We start from the raw sequence: 20,861 nt of genomic DNA, 5'->3' as shown, positions 1-20,861 counted from the left end.
TATTATAAAAAATTAATGGAGGATTAGTTTCTATAAAAGCGGGAAATTTTCAGCTTACACAAGTGGCATGTAGGATAAAACATAACACAGAATGATTGAATAAGGCTTAATCGGCAATTGTCGTTTTCAATTATTAAAAAAAATGAATTTTTTATTGAATTTCGTCCGACACGGACAGCTGGATGAAACTCAAACACCCCTTTACTATGGGCCAAAACGGAAACACAAGCCCTAACCTAACTTATGTTGACGCCAACCTAACCATGCTTACTTGCACATAAAAAAATCGACGGTAAATTAACTTTAGATAAGTAAATTATTTATTCGCTTTTCTTTTTTTTTGAATAATTAATTTGAGCATCCGTTTTATCTGCCCCAAGTTTAGGGCTATCTCTACTTTGTAATCTCCGATTTACAGCCACATATATTTAGGGTTCGGCACACACCTCCATCGTCACGCTTTTCCGACGCGTAACTTACACGCTCCAGTAACCTTTCACTCACGTGTTCCGTCATTTAAACAAAACTCACTTGACACGACACTGACAATACTGACATAATGCGTGTAACACAGTCGCTTGAATTGTTATTTGACTAGGGTTTCCAAAGACTGCATAGTGTGTAGTGATAACAACTGCACCTACTAACTTACGTGGCACCATATAACTGGCTGTCCCAAAGCATACAAACGTTAAATATATTAAAGTACATGTATGTAAAGTCAGATGAAAAAACGCAAAAAATACATATTTTACTCGCACACAAAACACACTCTCCTTATCTTTCTCTCTCTAGCTTTTTGGGGTTTTTATTTTATTTCTCTCTCTACAAATAAAGATCGGCAAACCTAGAATTATTTAGGGTTTCTGGGGGTCGCGCACTCAAAATCGCATCACTTTTGTAGAATTTTTTTGGTAAAGATTTGTTTCTTCAGCTGGAGTTTGGATTAAGAAGATTGATGGGGGAGATTTCGATGTGAATCTTCAGTTATGTCCTCGATCTGAATCTTTTCACGCTATACATACAAGGTTCGTATCTATCTTTTTTTTTAGATCTATGCTTACTGTTTTTTTATTTGGTTGTATATTTATGATTGATTGATTGGTTGATTTTAGCTTGGTTTATGAATGTATGTATGTTTGTTTGGTAATATATGGAGTGTTGTTATATGGGTCGGTTAATTGTTCCTTTTTTGGGTTTGGTGGTTTAATTGGTGTAAACATATTTATTCTGTTTCTTTTAATGGTTTGGTTATTGTGTTGTCATTCATATTTCTTAATTTGTCAATTGGGTTTATGTGTATGCGGGCTATTCAGTGAAATGGGTTTCGGGTTATGGCTGGATGCGGAGGGGGTTAGGAGAAACCCTAATTTGGTTATTTTTGTGGATGGGAATTGGGGATGTGATTGGACGGTGTGGATTGAATGTTGAGATTCTGAGGATTTCTTTACTTTTGATGCCCTTGTGTGTTTAAAAGGGTATGAAACCCTAATGGGTATCGGGCGACGGGCAGCCTATTTTGTTATTTGTTTCAAGTTGGGTGAATTGATTTGGCTAAGCTAGTGCGGTGGACAGTGCTCTACCGACTTTTTTAAATATCATTTGAATAACCGTCGTTAAAAACTAGGTCGACGGGAATGCTTGATTTATCAATGGTAAGTTTTGTTTATGGCGTGTAATATTCTTGAGCTAGTATATGTATTGTCTGTCATTTTTTAATTTGGGCGGATTGAAGTTAAAGCTTCAGGCGCATGTTTGTTTTGCAGGATTTTTTTAAATATTAATCTTACATATAGAAATGTATAATATGTATGCTTATATGTGAGTTTTTATCGTCAATGAGAAAGGAACTGCTATCTTTTAAAGCTCTAGTCCCAAAGTGATTTTCCTCGTTTCTTTCTCATTTCACATTTTCTATTTCTCTAATTTGTAGTTAACCTCGGCAGTTTCACTTGAATTCAATTGATGACCTGATTGGTTGATAATTCTATGAAAATTGTTTCTCTACATATGCCTAGTTATGACTTAAGTTTCTTACATTTTGTTCCAGTATTTCAATTGCGGAATGAATTTTTTTATCTAAAAAATTCCTTTGATTGTGGTCCTGATGCAGGACAGAATATGATTTATCTTTACACTAAATACATATAAATGAATTAATAACATATACATTAATTCTTTATTCTCGTTCCTCATCATGTCCTGAAAAATTATACCCATCACTTTTTTGATTCAGCTCAACATGGAGAAGATTATTACAGTGGAAGAACAAAACGATTACACAAGCGGTAGTGTGACACCTGTCTCCAAGTCAGCAGCATCACTTGTGAAGATTGATTCGATCTCTATCAACTTAGGGAAGGTTATGGATAAGAAAGTCACAGAAAAATGTCACCATTTTTCTATACGGTAACGTATCCTTTTAATTGTATTCAAGTTTTCTGGCCTTGAGCAACTTAGTTTACTATTAATTTTGACTGAGTTAATTTTCATTGCTTATAAGCTCATATATACTACATTACCTAGATGATGCAGATCTCCCTTTAATTAATTTCTAAATTTTTATTGTCCCAATATGAGAATAATTCTACTAGTTGGTTACAATTTCCAGATACCCAATTTATTAGTCTCAGATGGACAGCATTAAGTTTTCCTCTAAATGCTGCACTCATAATACTGATGTTTAATATTACATGTGACGAGACCAAGAAGATTTTAATATGGTCTAATTAAACATGACATTGCATCCAAATTACATGAATGAAATGCTAATCATGATCATCCTTCTTGGAGATTATATTTGTTTGTATCATGCAGGCCGCAATACACCATTTAAATATTGATTCATTATGCATTTTTTTTTTAAAAATTTATTGATGTGCATGCAGCCGATTTGCTGCTGAGATGAGAGAAAAAGATATTAGAAACTGTGCACCATTTGTTCGTGATGATGATGATGAAAGTAAGTTAAGGCGGCAGCTTGTTCCCTTACATGTTTTTCCAGAATTTAGATGGTGGCGCTGCGAAAGCTGTGTGCAGAATTTTAGTGTTGCTAGTGCTTCACAAAATCAACAAATTGTTGAGAAAGCAACTTCTAGTTTAAGTGGAGGTGAATTTCATGCATTAGCTTGTGGTGACAAGGAAAAAGATGATGTTTATATCGGGCTCACGGTTGTGTCTGGTATACTCTTCGGTACTATTACAGTATCACTATGTACTATCAATAAAGTTAGATGATGTTGTGATTTTCTGACTTTGTAGTCTTTTCTATTTGTGTGTTTCACTTAGCTTTTATCATTTTTGCTTTTAGACCACGAAAATAGTGTGAAAGATGTTTCTAATCAGCCAACTGGTGATCAAACTTTAAGCCTCGTAACATGTCCTCCATGCCAAATCCCAGAAAGACATACGGATGGCACAGGTAAACCTAAAATTAAAATTTATATTCCTTTTTAAAAAAAATCATTGATTTTTGTAAATATGAATTTAATTTGAATGCAATGTGAAAGTTTTACAATATATAATGTGTATGGTCTGGAACAGTTGGCGATGAATCAGCAGGCAAGGAGTTGACTAATGTTTGTGTTCCAGTACCTGGTAGTAATGTGGCTGCAAATAATGTTCTTGCGAATGGGTGCCCACATCAAAAAAGCAGCAGTTCTGGGGATGTGTGTCATGCAGAGAAAACTAATTGCCTTAACGAGGATACAAGGACTTTAGTAGTAAGTAATGAGGCATCCAAGAAAGATGTAGATATGGACACTAGTAGAAGTGTTAAGGAGGCTGGAGCTCAAGAGCAACCTTCCGTTGAACTTCACACAAATCAGGTTGAATCAACAGCTACTGCTAGTTCTACGCGCCGGAGGAAAAAGGTGCGGTTGATTGCTGAACTTCTTAATGTAAATGGTGAAGAAAAAACTGACCAGTTAGTTTCTAGCAAGGCAATGCGCAAAGAAGTTGCCCCTCCAGCTTCGACTTCTGGTCAACGAAAAAGGAAGATAACTCAGGAGCCTTCTAAACGGATTAAACTGCCTAGTAGAGAGGCCAAAAAGGCCCGAACATATAAGGGAGATGCAAAGACCACAATCGCTACCATCCATATATCTGATTCGGATTCAGAAGAAGACGGCATATCTGCAGGAACAGGCTTCCGAAGTCCTATTCCTCTGCAGCAAACAGGGAACGGGGCCTGTTCATCTAAATTGAATTCTCAAAAGAGCATGCCGAGTGGAAAATTTAAGGATGACCTGGGGCTTGATCTGTCACTAAATAGCTACATGGAAGTTGACAAGATCAACACCCCAGATCCGCAGAAAAAAACCGTGCTCAGTAATGACCTTCGGAGTAAAGAAGGCAATTGTATTGGTCAATCATCATCTCCGAACCTTTCCTTTAGTAAAGATATAGTGGGTGATATTAGTGGAAAAAATGCTGATAGCTCAGAGATGATGCATCAACAAGAAATCAGTCTTTCTCTGCACAAAATGTTGGTAAGGATTTTCTGCACTTTCTCAATGATTATCTGCGGTATGTCTCTTGTTTTTTTTCTGTTTTCTTTTCTTCGTTTATTCTTGTCAGTGTGGTTGCCTGTTCTCCTTTGTCATATTAACAACATTTTTAATGTTTAAGTTTCGGTAATATATAAATTCTTTGGTGCCAGTAATTTTGTTAATAGACTTTTTGAGGCCATTATATTTGTAGCCTTTATAGGCAGTGAATGTTGGTTTCTCCAGGTATTACTTTTGTGCTTTTATATTGTTTTTTGCGCCCCAACCTGCCCATATTTTCCAACCAAGCTGGAAAATTGATCTAATTAACTTGAATTTAGTGCATTATCAGAGTATAATTTTACAGGTAAATTACAATATTGTCCAGTTACATTTGTTAGTCATGCCACAGTTGTTGGTCAAGAGTTTTGGCAAAGAGCACACCCTCGTTAACTGTGCCGATTCTGTAAATGCTTATACCTTCTCACACATTTTTGTTTCTTTACTTACTTTCTGCGAGCTGCAAATTAGCTATTATTGTAAACGTTTTTTGAAACTATAAACCATGCGAACTATATGTTTAACTACAAGGATTGTTGTGTAGATCCTATCCATCTTGATAAAAATATTTTTCTGAATCTTAATGTGTGTGTCTTTTTCTTGACTTGATAACCAATGGATAAATTTATGTCTATATATGTCTGAGTTTATGTTACCTCTTTTATATGGTTTGTTTTTCTATATATTTTATGCTAGTTGTATGGTTGAACTTCTGAAGATTAACTCTATACTGGTTTATATTATTAAAAAAGAGCTACATCTGTACCAGGATCTTTCTCTTGGGTGCAGTAATAAGAAAACAAATGAACCTGAAAGGTTTTCGGAGGTTAGCCGGAAAAAGACTGGTCAAAGATCAGAAATAGTCATTGAACAGAGAAGCAATGATGAAATACCAATGGACATTGTTGAACTTATGGCAATGCATCAATATGAGAGAGGTCTTCCTGAAAATGAAAGAAATTCTTGCCCGGCGACAAGAATCGATGAGCATAGTTCCGAGGTTATGGGATTTTCAGATGGACATGGGAATGGAGTGCGTTCAATGCAGAAGGAACGCCAACGATGGAATCCCATCTTATCTCAAAATAACAATAATCAATTTGTTGTTGGTAACAGAAATGAAAGTCCTGTAGTGCCAACATTTGGTGCCCAAAATTCTGCTTCTAGAACCCTGACAAGCAGTGACACTCAAAATCATCTGTGGAATGGTGATAAGTTGGTTAACAGATCATCACAGACAGATACCCAGGTATCTGATACGTACAAGAAAGCACATGATGTTCCACGATCTAGTGGGATGGCAGGAATTCTTTGGGCCAGTGGTGCCTCAGGTATTGCGCATCCGAAGCCGAACTTCCCTCAAAAAATTTCAAGTCAGACGAGTTATATGTCGACTTGTTTACCTTCACTCGATTTTAATATGGGTAAGACAATTCGGGATCTGGATCTAAACCGTGCAGATCCAAATGATTCAGATCTTGGAGTGTTGCTGCCATGTCCTTTTGTAGCCAATAATACTGGAAAGGAAATCAACCGAAAGGAGATGGATTTATTTCCGAACTCTAATTCTAATGAAGCCATCCCGGCAATGCAATTGCTTAGTCTCATGGATGCAGGAACACAACCACCCCATCCACCCTGCGTTGACGGGAAAAAAGTGATCGAGAAGTCTTTCTTTCCTTATAATGATCACCGTGACCTTACTAAGGACCAAAGAGGGAATTTGTTTGAAAAAACCCTTTTTCCCCAAAATCATCAGGTGAAAGAATGCACTGGGTCGGAGACTGGTTTTTACAAGTCCAGTGCTAGTACAAGACCAATACCATCTGCTTTAATTGGTAAAACTTCCCTTTTTTTTCTTGTGATTTTTTACCTACTTTCCATGTTACAATTCTCTGTTTTAAAATGATAGCGCGAGATCAAGAAGTTTGTTTGTTCCACAGGCCAAGATATTGTAAAATCTCAGCGGCCAGAGAAAGCAAAGAAAGCATCTCTTCCTCAACAGAATAAAGGTTGGAGATCAAAAACAACTGTCGGAACGAGTGGTGTTCCATACAAGATTCCTGACTGCAATCTCGGTCTGGACAAGCAAAAAGGAATTTTAGGTGCCTCTGCTAAAGTAGTGTTTCCTGTTCAGCGTATTGCACCAAAAGTTACAGAGAATCAGAAAAACATGAGCTCCGGTCATATGCATGGAACAATTATGCCTTTGAAAGACATGTGGAAAGATGAAGTTTGCATTTTTAGCAGAAACCCTGCTGATTTCTCCATTCCAGAAGCAGGGAACATTTACATGATCGGTAGTGGAGATCTAAAGTTCAGCAAGGAATTCTCTTGTAGGTACCTTGGGTGTAATGGAGAAAGGAGGCATTAGTTAACAAGATTAACAGGTCCACGAAGGCAGGATTTGGGTCAGAGTTCAGCTGTATTTCCTTGACTGGAAGAATTACCTTTGTTTTGAGGACTTGTGGAAAGGTTGTCTTTTCTATGTATGGGATTATTCTGTTCAACATCAATCAATGTAAATTTTATAAAATTGTGGTAGAGAGAAACTTTATATGGATACTCAGAGAATAAGGGCTTCCAACTATGTTGAGAGGAGAACTGCGACCATTTGGTTTTTTTGTCCAAGTACAGCTGACATCTGGTTGATTTGTAGATGCCATCTATACTGGAACTTGGGCCAGTTGATATAACGCGGTCAAGCTTATATGTTCTTTACCTTGAAGTTTATTTCAATTTACAACTGTCTTGCAGTCTAGAAGAACACCTACAGACTCCAGCTTCCTTCTGTTTTTAGTTATCTCGTTTAAATCCTACAGTTTGTGACTATCGCAGATTTTAAGTTTGTTGTTAAGTGTTTGTTTCAGGAACTTAATAATGGATTTGTTTGTTTGACTAGTTGAAGCGCTTTCTGTAACTTTGAATATTGCATATGTGAAGCAGTTATGATATGCAAATTTCATCTTCTCGGAAGTGTGGTTATTTTGGAATTACCTGTTCTTGTAGCCTTTTGATGTAATCTAATGTAGTTTCTTTAGATGGATCTTTCAATTTTAAGTTTCCATTTGGCAACATAAATGATGTTAGTTTTTGCTTGCAATATTTCTGAGCATAGGTTCCTGCTCTATTATGGTCTGGTAACAAACTTAAATTTCATTTGAAATTTTAAATTTGATCAAATAATATGTTTGGATAATTTAAAGAATTTGAATTTGAATTTCATTTCAAATCCAAGATCTTCAAATGCTAGTATCAATTTGAGCTTTAACATGACACTCAAAATCATGTCCATTTAAAATTCATCATTACCAAACGCAATCTAAAGGTAATTCGATGGCAATGACAGTTCCTACTCAGTTTGCCTCTTCTTTTGTTATTTAATGTCAAGAGTATATTTCATCCTTAATGGATCCGAGGCATGTTAGAGTAATCTTTTTTTTTCCTGCAATTGACAAACACAAACAAGGGGAAAGAATCTTTACTTGTAGTGTTGGATGTTTGATAGGCTAACAGCATCTCCAAGGTCAAAACCTAAAATTATTAACTAAAATAAGGTTGGCTAAAATTTTATTGAACTTCTAAACACTTTTCCTTTAATGGTATTAGTTATAATTATTATTTATATTCAATTTTTTTATTAAATTCAAATATATATTTGTGAAAATAAAATTATAATATTTAATAAAATATATTTAATATTAATATTAGAACATTTTATATTTATGTCAATATTTTAAAGTAAACTTTATAAAATAAAAATATATAATTATTAAGACTGATTGAAAATATAATAATATACTTAAAAATAAATGGAAAAAATGATTAACAAACATTACTACATATAAATATAATTTATGATGACTAAAACATATATTTTATATTAGAATTTTTATAAATTTAGTTAACATTAAAATAACAACTTTATAATTAACATTACATAATATTTATTATGTTCTAAATAAAAATATAAATAGTGCATTTATACATATAATAAAATGATGATAAACATATATAGACAATTTTAATATTATTATATTATATAATATATACATGTATCAACTAGTTGTAGATGAAAAAAGATAATATATAAATACATGTACAAATATATTTTCATGACATTACATAACAAAATAGTATACATAAAGACATTTTTCAAATGGTTGATGAAAAATAGTTATACATACACTTTATGAAAATTAAAAAAAATAAGGCCGTAAATGACATGGAATAATATCAAGGAAGGTAAGGAATAATATTGAGGAAGGTAAGAGTATCTCCATCCCACCATGATATGATGATGTTAGGTATTAGTTAAAAAAATATAAGCCTCCAACCATGACAAAAAATATAAGCCTCCAACCATGATACCTGTTAGCAATAATTTTAAATATCCTCTATCACATCTTCTAAATATGTTGATCCAACACCTATTAGCTAAAATATTTGCCTCAACTTTTTGCTTTATTTAAACCTTAACCTACTCTTACACATTAATATATACATATATTTATATTACACTTAATACACATATGTAAAATTTTTTATTTTTTATTTAATATTTTACACTTTAATATATTTATTTTAATCTACATTGCATATTTTTAAATACTAATAGATATAATATAATATAATTATATATTTTAATATAGATATATAAGTAATGTTTATTAATTATGTTTGATTATATTTAAATATGTCACTGATTTCAATAGTAATATATATTAAATTGCTATCATATTTAATAAATTTTCATAAATATATTATTTATATTTTCACTTGTATTTAACTAAATATATATTAAATTTATTTTAACATATAAAATTTTCATATATATATATGAAAATAATAATAAAATAATTTTATTGAATATAGCCAACCATATTACAAAATCTCGCCTTAGCCAATGATCCAATCAATGATCCAATCAGAGAAATAATTGGAACAAGAGTATGGAACTTATTAATAGGATTATCAATTATAAATGTATTTTCTAGCATTTGACTACCGGCAAAATAGCCCATTTCTCAACCTTTTGGTAGACTACGGGCCAAGCCATATCTTCCAAAACCAAGTTGTGTATTTTAGCTATTAAGTTTGAAGATACTCTAAGTGGATCAACAAATATAGAAGATCAATGAAGGATAACTATAATTTTACCTAACATGAAGTTATGGTTGAAATTGTTTAAAATTAGAATAATAGCTAAAGTAGGGGTCATAACAAATATACTTAACAGATGACTAACTTGGGAGATAAGCTAAGAGGTCAATTTTGCATCTCTATGCTTACGTATATTGGTTCAACTATATACATCTGGTTAAGCTAGCCTTGTTTGTGAGAGTGGATATATTTTGATGGGTGACAAACCTAATAAAAGTTGATTCAAATGACGAGTGATCTATTAAAAAGCCATTGACAATTGACGATGCAAGTGGGTGAAATCCCAGCTCCTCTATCGTATCAAATTTATCAAATTTAGGAAGGCATCAACAATGTCATTGACCGAGGATTCCAACACTTAATTTAAAATGTATAGAACAAAAGCAAAAATATGTAGTAATATTTTTTAGCAACTTCTCTATGTAATTATGTAACTTTTAGGTCGACTTTTCTATGTAATTTTGTAACTTTTAGGTTGTGTTTGGATTACTATTAAAAATTGTTGTGTTATTATAAAAAACTAGCTATATAGCCGTGCGAGGCACGAGCATGATTTAACGTCAACTATTATAAAATTTGTATATGTACTTATGAACTACAATATATTTCTTGTTACGAGAAATTATTTTTATTTGTGTACAATCTTTGTTGTAAGCATGAGTTTTTTCGGTTTTTATATTTTATAACCCATAGATACAACCATTTTCAAAACTCATATGTTAATGAAATGTATAAATGTTATAGAATTGAAAAATGTGATACAATGTGAGATGCACTTCTTTTCAATTTTATATTTTCGTTAGAGATGTACTTGAAAATGTTTAAAATTTTTAAATTTCATAATTGTTACCGTATAACATGAAAATTCATTATTTGACAAGATCATGTTAATTGATTACAAAAAAATTGAGTTCATTTGTGTTAGTTACCTTAATTTCTCATATCCTATATGTATGTATGTTTATATGTATGTATGTATGTATATATTTATGTATGTATGTATTTGAATGTTAATTGTGTGAAAATGAGTTATAAGATAATTAATTTGATACAAGAGTACATGTGTCTTGTGAACTTATACTTCAAGTATTATACGTATCTAAATAAGAATATGATATTTATTTTTTCATTCGAAATAGAATTTCTTGTACTGTAATTGGAATTATTAAAATATTACACACGATATATTAAATGCGACAACAATAAATATATAAACTAGAATAATATTAGAATTTTAGTCTATACTTATAAAAATACATATGTAATTATAAGTATAAGTTTTTTAATATACAATAATGTAATAGTAATAAATATTTAATTATTAGTAATTAATGAGCTAGACGTAATTAATATATATGTTATTAAATTTGATTTTATTAATACATATTCATGAGGGGTACTTAAGTAATTTCAAATTATTAAATTGTCTCAATGAACCCCCTAGTTGCTCTATTATATATAGAAGAGATGGATTGAGTTCATCTGTGCTAGTTATCTTAATTTCTTATATCTTGTATGTATATTTGTATGTGTATATGTATGCATAAACATGCATGCATGCATGCATGCATGCATGCATGTTTGTATGGATGTATGTATGCATGCATGCATTTATGTATGTCTTTTGAATGTTAAATGTGTGAAAATAAGTTATACGATAATTAATTTGATACAAGTACATGTGTATTGGGAACTTATAATTAGAGCTGACAATTTGATATACGACACGATAAAACGACACGAGAACGACACAATATAAATGGATATGTGTTCAGATTTTTGGTACACGAACACGAAAGTACACGACACTAAAGAACACGAAATCTAAACGGGTATGTGTTTACCCTTGGTACATTTAGTGATACAAAATACAAACAATATGAGGTAATTCTTACTTTACATATTAGAAAATGTAATGATTGAATATGAAAGCCGACATATTAAATATAATATTGTACAATTGACAATATGAATACATTTTTCAATATACATCATTTTTTATGAAAAATATATTAATAGATAGGCCAATATTCAATGGTTATGGAAATTGAGAAATGGACTAAATCGGTTGAACTACCAATTTATGCTTTATCAAAAATGTAGAATTTATCGAAATGCTAAATTGAAATAATATCGAACATATTTTTTTTATTCTTTTTAAATATATAAGTAAAATATTTATATTTGAGATGTGTAAAATTGCATTTGTACATCCATACCAAGTTATAACATTATTTTGTGTGTAATATTTATTAAAATAATAAGAGTCTTAATCATCTTTACACATCTCTTTTTTTCTTCCCTTATCTTTTCAATTTCTATTCGGTAGCCGTCTGATTTCTTCATTTAAAATCATCATTCTTCACCAACTCGATGTTGAGTATATTTCTTCTTCATTTTCGTCTCTTCATAGCATGATATCATACGTTTAATTCGTCAAATTTTGACTGAAAAATCGCTGATTTTGTAGGAAAATCACCGATTTTGATCGAAAATGGAAAAAATGTTGTATGCTCCGATTTTGCTCTATAATATTGTTTTGTTGCCTTCTAGCAATTTATCGGCGAAATTGTCGATTTTTATAATAGTGCAGTAATCTTATAACTTTTTTACTTATACCTCCGAAAAAACTTTAAGAAAAATAATTCACCTTACTATTGTAAAATATTAATGTAACCACAATGAACTTGATATTTTAATATTTTATTATATATATTTAAAATCTTCAAACGAGTCTTAGTTTACATTCTATTTGGCCATATCTACTTTATTATAAACCCTCTCATAACCCACTCTTTTATTAGTATACATAGAGAATATCTCTTATATTTCTTGGGTTTAATACTTGATATACTAACATTGTCATTTTCAGATTAACTAACATATTAAATTTATTTGCTGAAAATAAATTTATTTTATATAAAGTCTTCAAAAAGAAAAGAATATATATATATATGCAAATATTATTAAATTTTAGATATCTAATTATAGGTTGTTAATATTCAATGATAAATGGTAACATATATAAAATTATTAATACTAATGAGTTAGGTGTAATTAATATATGTTATTAAATATGACAATCATTTATATTTATTAATAAGGAGTAATAATGACTTAAGTGTAATTAATACATGATATTAAATTTAACAATTATTTGTATTTATTAATGAGGGGTAAATTAGTAATTTGGAATAAATTGTCTCACCCAACCCCTTATTTGCTCTATTATAAATATAATAGATTATAAATGATATCATGAAATAAATAAATAAGGAGTGAATTAGAAATTATTGTTACATATAAATTAAAAATTTATTATAAAAAAATAAATCATCTCTTTTATTAAGGTAATAGTTTTTCGTCTTAGTTTGAACATGAAATGAAACACTATAATATACACAAGTAAGTTTACTACATATTACACTTTTTATAATAAAAAAAATCATATAAATCTTTACCTTTTTTTTTGTAATTTGAAAACATTTATATGTTTACCTCAATTAGTATGGCATTTCTTAACTTAATTTAACTTTGAATCCAAGAGACAATTAGATACACATTTATTAACCAACAATGGGGAACATTCTTAGGGAGGTGTATTCATTTCAGATTTTAAAGAATTGTTAATAATTTATGGATTTTAAAAGATTTTTGTTAATTTCAATTCTCCGTAGATTTTGATGGAGTTGATCTAAAATCTTGTAGAGTCTTACAAATTTTGTGAAGTTTTTTAGAAATCCATCAAAATCTCTTGTATTTTGAAGAGATTTCAAGATATTAGAAAAGTACTAGCAAATCCATCAAAATCTACAACTTTTTTAAATAAAAAAAAATCCATGAACTTTTGAATACCATCAGATTTTTAAAATCCAAATTGAGTACCACCAAATTTTGATTGACTTTTTAAAATCTAAATTGAATACACTCAGGTTTTAAAAGACTTTTTCAAATGCTTGTTAAATACCTTCAGATTTTAAAGGATTATTTAAAATCTAAATTAAATACCCTATGATTTCTAAAATCCAAAAAAATGCTTCAAAATCCCAATTAAATACACCTATTAATTTCTTAAACTTGTATTTGGTGTGGTGAATGGATACAGTATGAAAAATGATAATCTGTATATTTACCTTAGATTAACTTTGTCCATCCTAAAACTAAGGTATCACGACTATCTATTAATTTCCCAATAATAATCCTCTTACAAATCATAGGTTTACAGGAACATAATATATCAAATATTAGATATTTTGTATAATTTTAGACCGAAGGGGAAACTCTTGTAGACTTTATTAGCGGACATATATTATAAAATTTTACTAGCTTAACACATTAAAAAAATGTTATAATTAAGGTTTATATAAATAAATAGAATTCATGTTGACAATGTGATGTGCCTTTAAAATTGAATGGGTAGTCTAAGCATTGACTAGATCTCTCTACTAAACAAGAACACAAAACATAGAATAGGACTTAAAAAAGAGATTCTATGTTCAAAATATAAAAAGATGTACTCCACATACAATATTAAATTATGATATGTCTAATTATAGAATTTTATGATATGTCTAATTGTAATTTTTTTTTGAAAGAGTGATAAAATAGACTATTTTATTTAAATTATGAGATGCCTAATTTGTGTAGAATTGTTTTGAAAGAGTAACAAAATAGACTATTTTATTTAAATTATGATCTCTCTAATTTATATAAAATATGTTTGTTGAAGAAGTGTGACAAAATAGACTATTTTCTTTATTTTTATTAGATTGTCATCTTCATAATACTACTGGCTTTCATGATTATGATTAAGGGTGATTGTGAGGTAGAGAGATTTTTTTTTTTGAAAAATTCGTACTTGCATTAACTCAAATCCAAATACAAAGCATGAGTAATAAAATTAGGAGAATTTGTATACCACTCTCCTAGGCCTGACATAGAATAAACAGTTTGTGCAAGCACATGAGCTGCATTATTCGCAGAACTATAGACAAAATCAATTAGCACGGGATTAATGTGCTTAAATAAATGGATACAATCTTTAACTATGGTACCAAACATAGCTTCCCCTGGACGATCGTTGCATGCTGCAGCTAAAACATAAGAATCTGTCTCAATAATGCACATGTGATACCCTTTATTTATGATCCAAGACAGCGCCTCCTTCAGCCCTAAAGCTTCGGCTTCTCTAGGTTGCCACGCACCTGGAATTCTCCTTCCTCTAGCTGCCACAAAACGAGCTTGATCATCTCGAACCAGTGCAGAGACTCCAATACTACCATCCAAAAAAACAGCAGCATCTATATTAATCTTCAACCAACCTTCCTTTGGCTTTGACCACACCCTAGCCCCCAGAGCTCCTCTGATCTTCCTCTTCTCATCTTTGGCCTGTGCTTCCTTCCGATCTCTAAGAAAATGATTAGCTGAGCTAACCACCCCAAAGGCTGAACCGTTTGCACCATCCCAAACCCACTTGTTTCTTCTGTTCCACAAGCTCCAGCATAGCAGTGCAATTTGAATACCCTGTTCCCTTGTAACTTGCTCCAACAACCGTGAAAACACCTCACAAGGCCTGTCATCTATCGAACACTAAACAAGACCTGTCAAACCTGAGGTAAACCATACCGTCTTTGCAAAATCACATAAGAAAAACACATGCACATCTGTTTCTGGTTCCTTATAACACCACGGGCACCTAACGTCTAGATCAACATGTTTTCCTCGCAGAGCTGCATTAGTTGGCAGACATCCCCTACACAATCTCCATAAAAAAGTTTAAAACCTTGCTCGGGAGTTTCATTGTCCACAATGTCCTCCATAGGACAGTATAGTCACTAGTGCATTCCCCTTGCAGCATTCAATAACAACTTTTTGTTAGAAAATTAGGATTTTAGAGCTTAATTTAATTATGTTCTTGATGTTAATCCTAAAATCTAATGATTGGAAATTGTTCAATGATATTTGAACTTAAATTTTCATGTATGGTTTTAAGAATTTTCTTAATGAAATCCATATGAAATGAGAGTTGAAAGTAGCTTGGAAAAGCTTGGAAAAATTTGAGAATGTTTGTCCCACATTGAAATAAATAAAGGAGGGTGTGTGCTTTATATGGTATTACCCACATGAGTAGTATACAACCACTAAGGTGTGTGATGGTCCATTGTGTTGTTGTGTGCTTCACGCGCACACACACCCACGCGCGCGCCCCGCCCCGCCACGCCCCGCCACGCACCGGACCGGACCGGGTCGAAGGGCGATTTGGGCGAATGTCTCGGCGTCTCGCGTACGCGAGGCGACCTGGGCGAGGATTTTATTTATTTGAGAATTATTGTAATTCGAATTTATTTATCGGTGATTGGATTATTGGGCTGGGTACTGAAATAGGCTAAGTCCTGCAAATAATCTGATCTGTAACAAGTTCTGAAATCAGAATCAGAACTTAAGAACTGATGAATAAAATCAGAACTTAACAAGTTCTGATATCAGAATCAGAACTTAAGGAATCAGAACTTAAGTACTGATGAATCAAATCAGAACTTAACTTAAGTTCTGATTATAATGTGGGTGTTTAATGTGAAAAACTGTTACAAATAATTTAAATTCAAAAGCTGTTCAGTTTTGATTTTTTCATTAAATGAATTCAAAATCTGATCAGTTTTTATTTTTTCATTAATGGAGCAGTTTAATTCAGACATTAAGTGTGTGGACAGTTTCATTTTTCCTCTCCTATAAATAGAGGCTAAACTGAATGAATATGTAGATAACATACACTACATTCTCATCTCTTCTCTTCAACCTCTCTGCATTTCTCTCCCATAAGTCCTGAAGTGCTGATATTTTCCGGCGACTGAGGTGCTGGTCGAAGTGGAGCTTTTGTTACTGCTGTTAACATAAACTCCGAGCTGTTTTATCCTGGTGGAGATATTGCGCACATCCCAAACGCAGCAGGTAGGGGGCAATAATCTCTTCAAGAGCAGCCAGGACTTCGAGCAAGGCCTGGTGACTCAGCTGTAATCATTTTCTTGGCATTTTGTATCTGTAAACCTTTGTTTCAGTCACGGTTGAAAGCTATGGTTTCGGGTACATCTTACTTTCTCTCTTCGTTATTTCAGTTACTGATTTTGTTTACCTGCATGTTTTGTTTTGTTAACTGTGGTCTTGGCCTAAACTTGTTAAATTCTTTATATACTTGCCTCTATGTTGCTATACTTGTTAGTGAGATATCCAACATTCTTGAAGAGATTATTAGTTATTTAGAATTTAACATAATGGTTAACGAAAGTGAGGTTATCATTGGTGGTGGTAGCAGTTCGGGTGCAACTGCTGGGGCCATTGATTGGACCACCTATAGTTTCCCACAAGCTGTTGAACTAACCGGTTTACCGGAGAAATTCAACGGTGGCATTGGCTTTTCTCGCTGGCAGAAAAGGATGAAGTTGTGGTTGACTATAAAGGGTCTGTGGCCGGTTGTGGAATATGAGAAACCAGTAGTGGATCAAGAGAAGGCTGAAACAGTTAAGGCTTTTGCGAAGTGGGCTGAGAAGGATGGAGTGGCTAGAGCGGCCATTCTGGCGGCACTAACAAACACTTTGTTTGATGTCTATTCTTCTGATGCCTACTCTGCAAAACTCTTATGGGAGAAGCTGGACCAGACACATAATACTGACTCACAAGGTCTAGAAAAGTATTCTGTGGCAAGGTTCCTCGAGTTCAAGCTGGTGGACAATAAGTCCATGACTGAGCAGGTGCATGAGTTCGAGATGATAGTGCATGCTTTGAAGGAGTCTGGAATGAATCTCCCGGAGAAGTTCAAGGTGATGAGTGTGATTGAAAAACTCCCGAAGTCTTGGGAAGAGTTCTCTCTCTCCCTGAAAAGACAGAAAGGAGAGATCACCTGGACCAACCTTATGCTGGACATCTCAGTGCAAGAACAACACAAGTCCAAATAGGGACATGTGATGCCAACTGAACACGGTACCTCGAAGGTAAACATAGCAACTGTAGGACAAAAGAGGAAGGCTTTTGCTAAGAAAGCTAATAGTAATAAACCTAAGAATGACAAGGACAAGGCCAAGAAACCCAAGGCAAACAAACCATGCTGGTCTTGTGGGCAGGTTGGGCACTGGAGTAAGGACTGCCCTACGAAGAAAGCGAAGAAAACCGAGGTAGCGCAAGCGAATGTTGTGCTTGAAACCGCAAGTGGGCCTGTAGTGAACATGGTTGTTGGTGAGGCTACGGCTTCTGAAACCAACGTTGACCGGTATGTATCCTACAACCCTGTGATATTTTCTACCTATCTGTCAAATGAATGGTTGATAGATACTGGAGCTAATGTACATATTTGTGCTGATATTAGTTTATTTGTATCTTATCAACAGAGTCATAGCTTGACTGTGAAGATGGGGAATGCTAGTGCTGCTCAAGTACATGGAGTTGGAAACGTGGATCTGAAGTTCCCTTCAGGACGTATTCTATCTCTGACGAGAGTGCATCATGTTCCCGACATGCGTAGAAATATAATAAGTGGAAGCTGTTTAGTTTCTAGTGGTTTTGAAATTTCGTTCAAGTGTAATAAAGTAGTTCTTATTCACACTGGTACATTCTTTGGCAAGGGTTACTTGTCAAATGGTTTATTTGTTATTAATGCGGATCCCGTTTTGGGAAGTTTGAATAATAATGTTATTCCTACTGTTAATTGTATTGAATCCTCAAATATATGGCATGCTAGACTAGGTCATTTAAACTTTGGTGCTCTTAAGAACATGATGAACTTAGAGTTGATTCCAAAATATACCATAGAAAAGAATTCTAAATGTCAAGTATGTGTGTCTGCTAAACAGATAAGGAAACCTTTTCATAACGTTGTTAGGGATTCAGACTTGTTGGATTTAGTACACACTGATATTTGTGAATTTGGTGGTGTGTTGACCAAGGACCAGTTTAGATACTTCATTACTTTTATAGATGATAGTAGTAGATATTGTTATGTTTATTTACTTAGACATAAGGATGAAGCACTTAGTAAATTCATTATATATAAAACTGAAGTAGAAAAACAAACTAGTAAGCTACTTAAAAGATTGAGATCTGATAGAGGTGGTGAGTATACGAGTAATGCTTTTAATGAATTTTGTGCAAACAATGGTATAGTTCATGAAGTTACTCCACCATACACACCTGAGTCTAATGGGGTTGCTGAGCGAAAGAACAGAACATTTAAAGATATGATTAATAGTATGCTTATTAACTCTGGGTTACCTAAATACATGTGGGGAGAGGCTCTAAATACGGCTTGCCATATTTTGAATAGAGTCCCTCTGAAACACATGGATAAAACACCCTTGGAGTTATGGAAAGGCAGGATGACTAGTCTTAAGTATCTTCGTGTGTGGGGGTGCCTTGCTAAGGTGCTTGTACCTGAACACAAGAGAAAGAAACTAGGTCCAAAGACTGTTGACTGTATCTTTCTGGGCTATCTTGAAACCACTACAGCTATGAGATTTTTAGTGTTAAAATCTGACATAGATGGTATAGTGGCAAACACGATAGTTGAATTTCGAGATGCGACATTCTTTGAGGATGTCTACCCTATGAAGACTGGAATACCTGAAACGACTTCTGAGGAAGATCTTACTCACACATCAAGTTCTATTCCTGATCATGTGGAAAAGATGACAAATGTGGGGGCGGAACCTAGTAGTAGCTCTATTCCTAAGGAATTAGAGGAACCAAGGAGGAGTAAGCGTGCAAAGGTAGTCAAGGATTTTGGAGGTGATTTCATCACTTACAATATCGAGGACGAACCTTTAACTTTCCGGCAAGCTATGGATTCTTCTGAGTCAAGGCACTGGAAGGGCGCTGTCAAGAGTGAAATTGACTCTATTGTTTCCAATGGAACATGGGAGTTGGTTGATCTCCCTCCTGGGTGTTCTACTATTGGGTGCAAATGGGTCTTTAAAAGGAAGTTGAACCCTGACGGCTCAATAGATAAGTACAAAGCTAGACTGGTAGCTAAGGGTTTTAAGCAAAAGGAAGGAATTGATTATTTTGATACATACTCTCCGGTTGCAAGAATGGTAACAATCCGAATGCTTATAGCATTGGCTTCAGTCCATGGTCTTATCATCCATCAGATGGATGTAAAGACGGCTTTTCTTCATGGTGAACTTGAAGAAGAGATTTATATGGATCAGCCTGATGGATTTGTTGCAACAGGCAATGAAAGGAAAGTATGTAAGTTGATCAAGTCCATCTATGGCTTGAAACAAGCTCCCAGAGATTGGCATAAAAAGTTTGATGAAACTATATTGCCTTTCAGTTATAAGATTAATGAAAGTGATAAGTGTGTCTACACTAAAGTTAAAGGTAATGAGTGTGTTATTTTGTGCCTATATGTGGATGACATTTTACTGTTTGGAACCAATATTGAGATTATTAACGAGACTAAAGAATTCTTGAAAAGGCATTTTGAAATGAAGGATATGGGTGAGGCAAGTGTGATTCTTGGAATCAAATTGATTCAGTCCACTGAAGGAATAACCTTGACTCAATCTCATTATATAGAGAAATCTATACTTGAGAAATATGGTTATTCACAGTGTAGAATCGCTAGTACACCTTATGATTCGAAAGTTGCCCTTGTCAAGAATACTTCAGGAGTGCCTGTGTCTCAGTTAAGGTATTCTCAGATTATTGGGAGCTTGCAGTATCTTGCTAACTGTACTAGACCAGATATTTCATATTCTGTGTCTAAATTGGCGAGATATACAAGCTGTCCAAACAGAACTCATTGGGATGCTCTTGATAGAGTACTTAGATATCTAAAAGGCACAATGTACCTTAGTTTACACTACAGGAGATTTCCTGGTGTGCTTGAAGGGTACAGTGATGCAAGTTGGATAGCTAAGAAGTCTGGTTCCAATGGAGTGACTGGATACGTGTTCACCTTGGCTGGTGGAGCAATATCCTGGAAGTCAAGCAGACAGACTATTGTTACTCGGTCTACTTTTGAGGCTGAGTTGTGTGCACTTGATGCCACAGGGACGGAGGCTGAATGGTTACACGGACTTTTGTCTGCAATACCTGTAGTAAGCAGACCGCTTCCTGCTATTGCTATTCACTGTGATAGTCGAACAACTATCGACAAGATTA

At 33.4% G+C, this 20,861-nt stretch overlaps 2 protein-coding genes across 2 annotated transcripts; one reads left to right on the top strand and one right to left on the bottom strand.

The window, feature by feature from the left end:
• Positions 1 to 755: 755 nt before the first annotated feature.
• Positions 756 to 7,536, top strand: LOC141675106 (protein EMBRYONIC FLOWER 1-like). Its single transcript, XM_074481826.1, has 7 exons — positions 756 to 1,028; positions 2,237 to 2,409; positions 2,889 to 3,181; positions 3,311 to 3,421; positions 3,544 to 4,490; positions 5,317 to 6,385; positions 6,491 to 7,536. The coding sequence occupies exons 2-7, from the start codon at positions 2,243 to 2,245 to the stop codon at positions 6,919 to 6,921; spliced, it is 3,018 nt and encodes a 1,005-aa protein (XP_074337927.1). The 5' UTR covers positions 756 to 1,028; positions 2,237 to 2,242; the 3' UTR covers positions 6,922 to 7,536.
• Positions 7,537 to 14,573: 7,037 nt separating this feature from the next.
• On the bottom strand, positions 14,574 to 15,529 carry LOC141674510 (uncharacterized). Its single transcript, XM_074481217.1, has 2 exons — positions 15,458 to 15,529; positions 14,574 to 15,299 (listed from the first exon to the last, which is right to left on the bottom strand). The coding sequence occupies exons 1-2, from the start codon at positions 15,527 to 15,529 to the stop codon at positions 14,574 to 14,576; spliced, it is 798 nt and encodes a 265-aa protein (XP_074337318.1).
• Between the last annotated feature and the right edge of the window lie 5,332 nt (positions 15,530 to 20,861).

The sequence above is a fragment of the Apium graveolens genome, chromosome 7, assembly GCF_009905375.1.
Source record: "Apium graveolens cultivar Ventura chromosome 7, ASM990537v1, whole genome shotgun sequence".
NCBI lineage: Eukaryota > Viridiplantae > Streptophyta > Magnoliopsida > Apiales > Apiaceae > Apium > Apium graveolens.
This window is presented reverse-complemented; position numbering and strand designations above follow the sequence as displayed.

Excerpts from the sequence above, each read along its gene's own strand:
- LOC141675106 (XM_074481826.1), top strand. The coding sequence starts at position 2,243 with ATGGAGAAGATTATTACAGTGGAAGAACAAAACGATTACACAAGCGGT. Across the intron at positions 3,422-3,543 it reads AAGACATACGGATGGCACAG|TTGGCGATGAATCAGCAGGC; the intron begins GTAAACCTAAAA and ends GGTCTGGAACAG. Across the intron at positions 6,386-6,490 it reads AATACCATCTGCTTTAATTG|GCCAAGATATTGTAAAATCT; the intron begins GTAAAACTTCCC and ends TTTGTTCCACAG.
- LOC141674510 (XM_074481217.1), bottom strand. The coding sequence starts at position 15,529 with ATGGAGGACATTGTGGACAATGAAACTCCCGAGCAAGGTTTTAAACTT. Across the intron at positions 15,300-15,457 it reads ATGGAGATTGTGTAGGGGAT|TGTTCGATAGATGACAGGCC; the intron begins GTCTGCCAACTA and ends GGTCTTGTTTAG.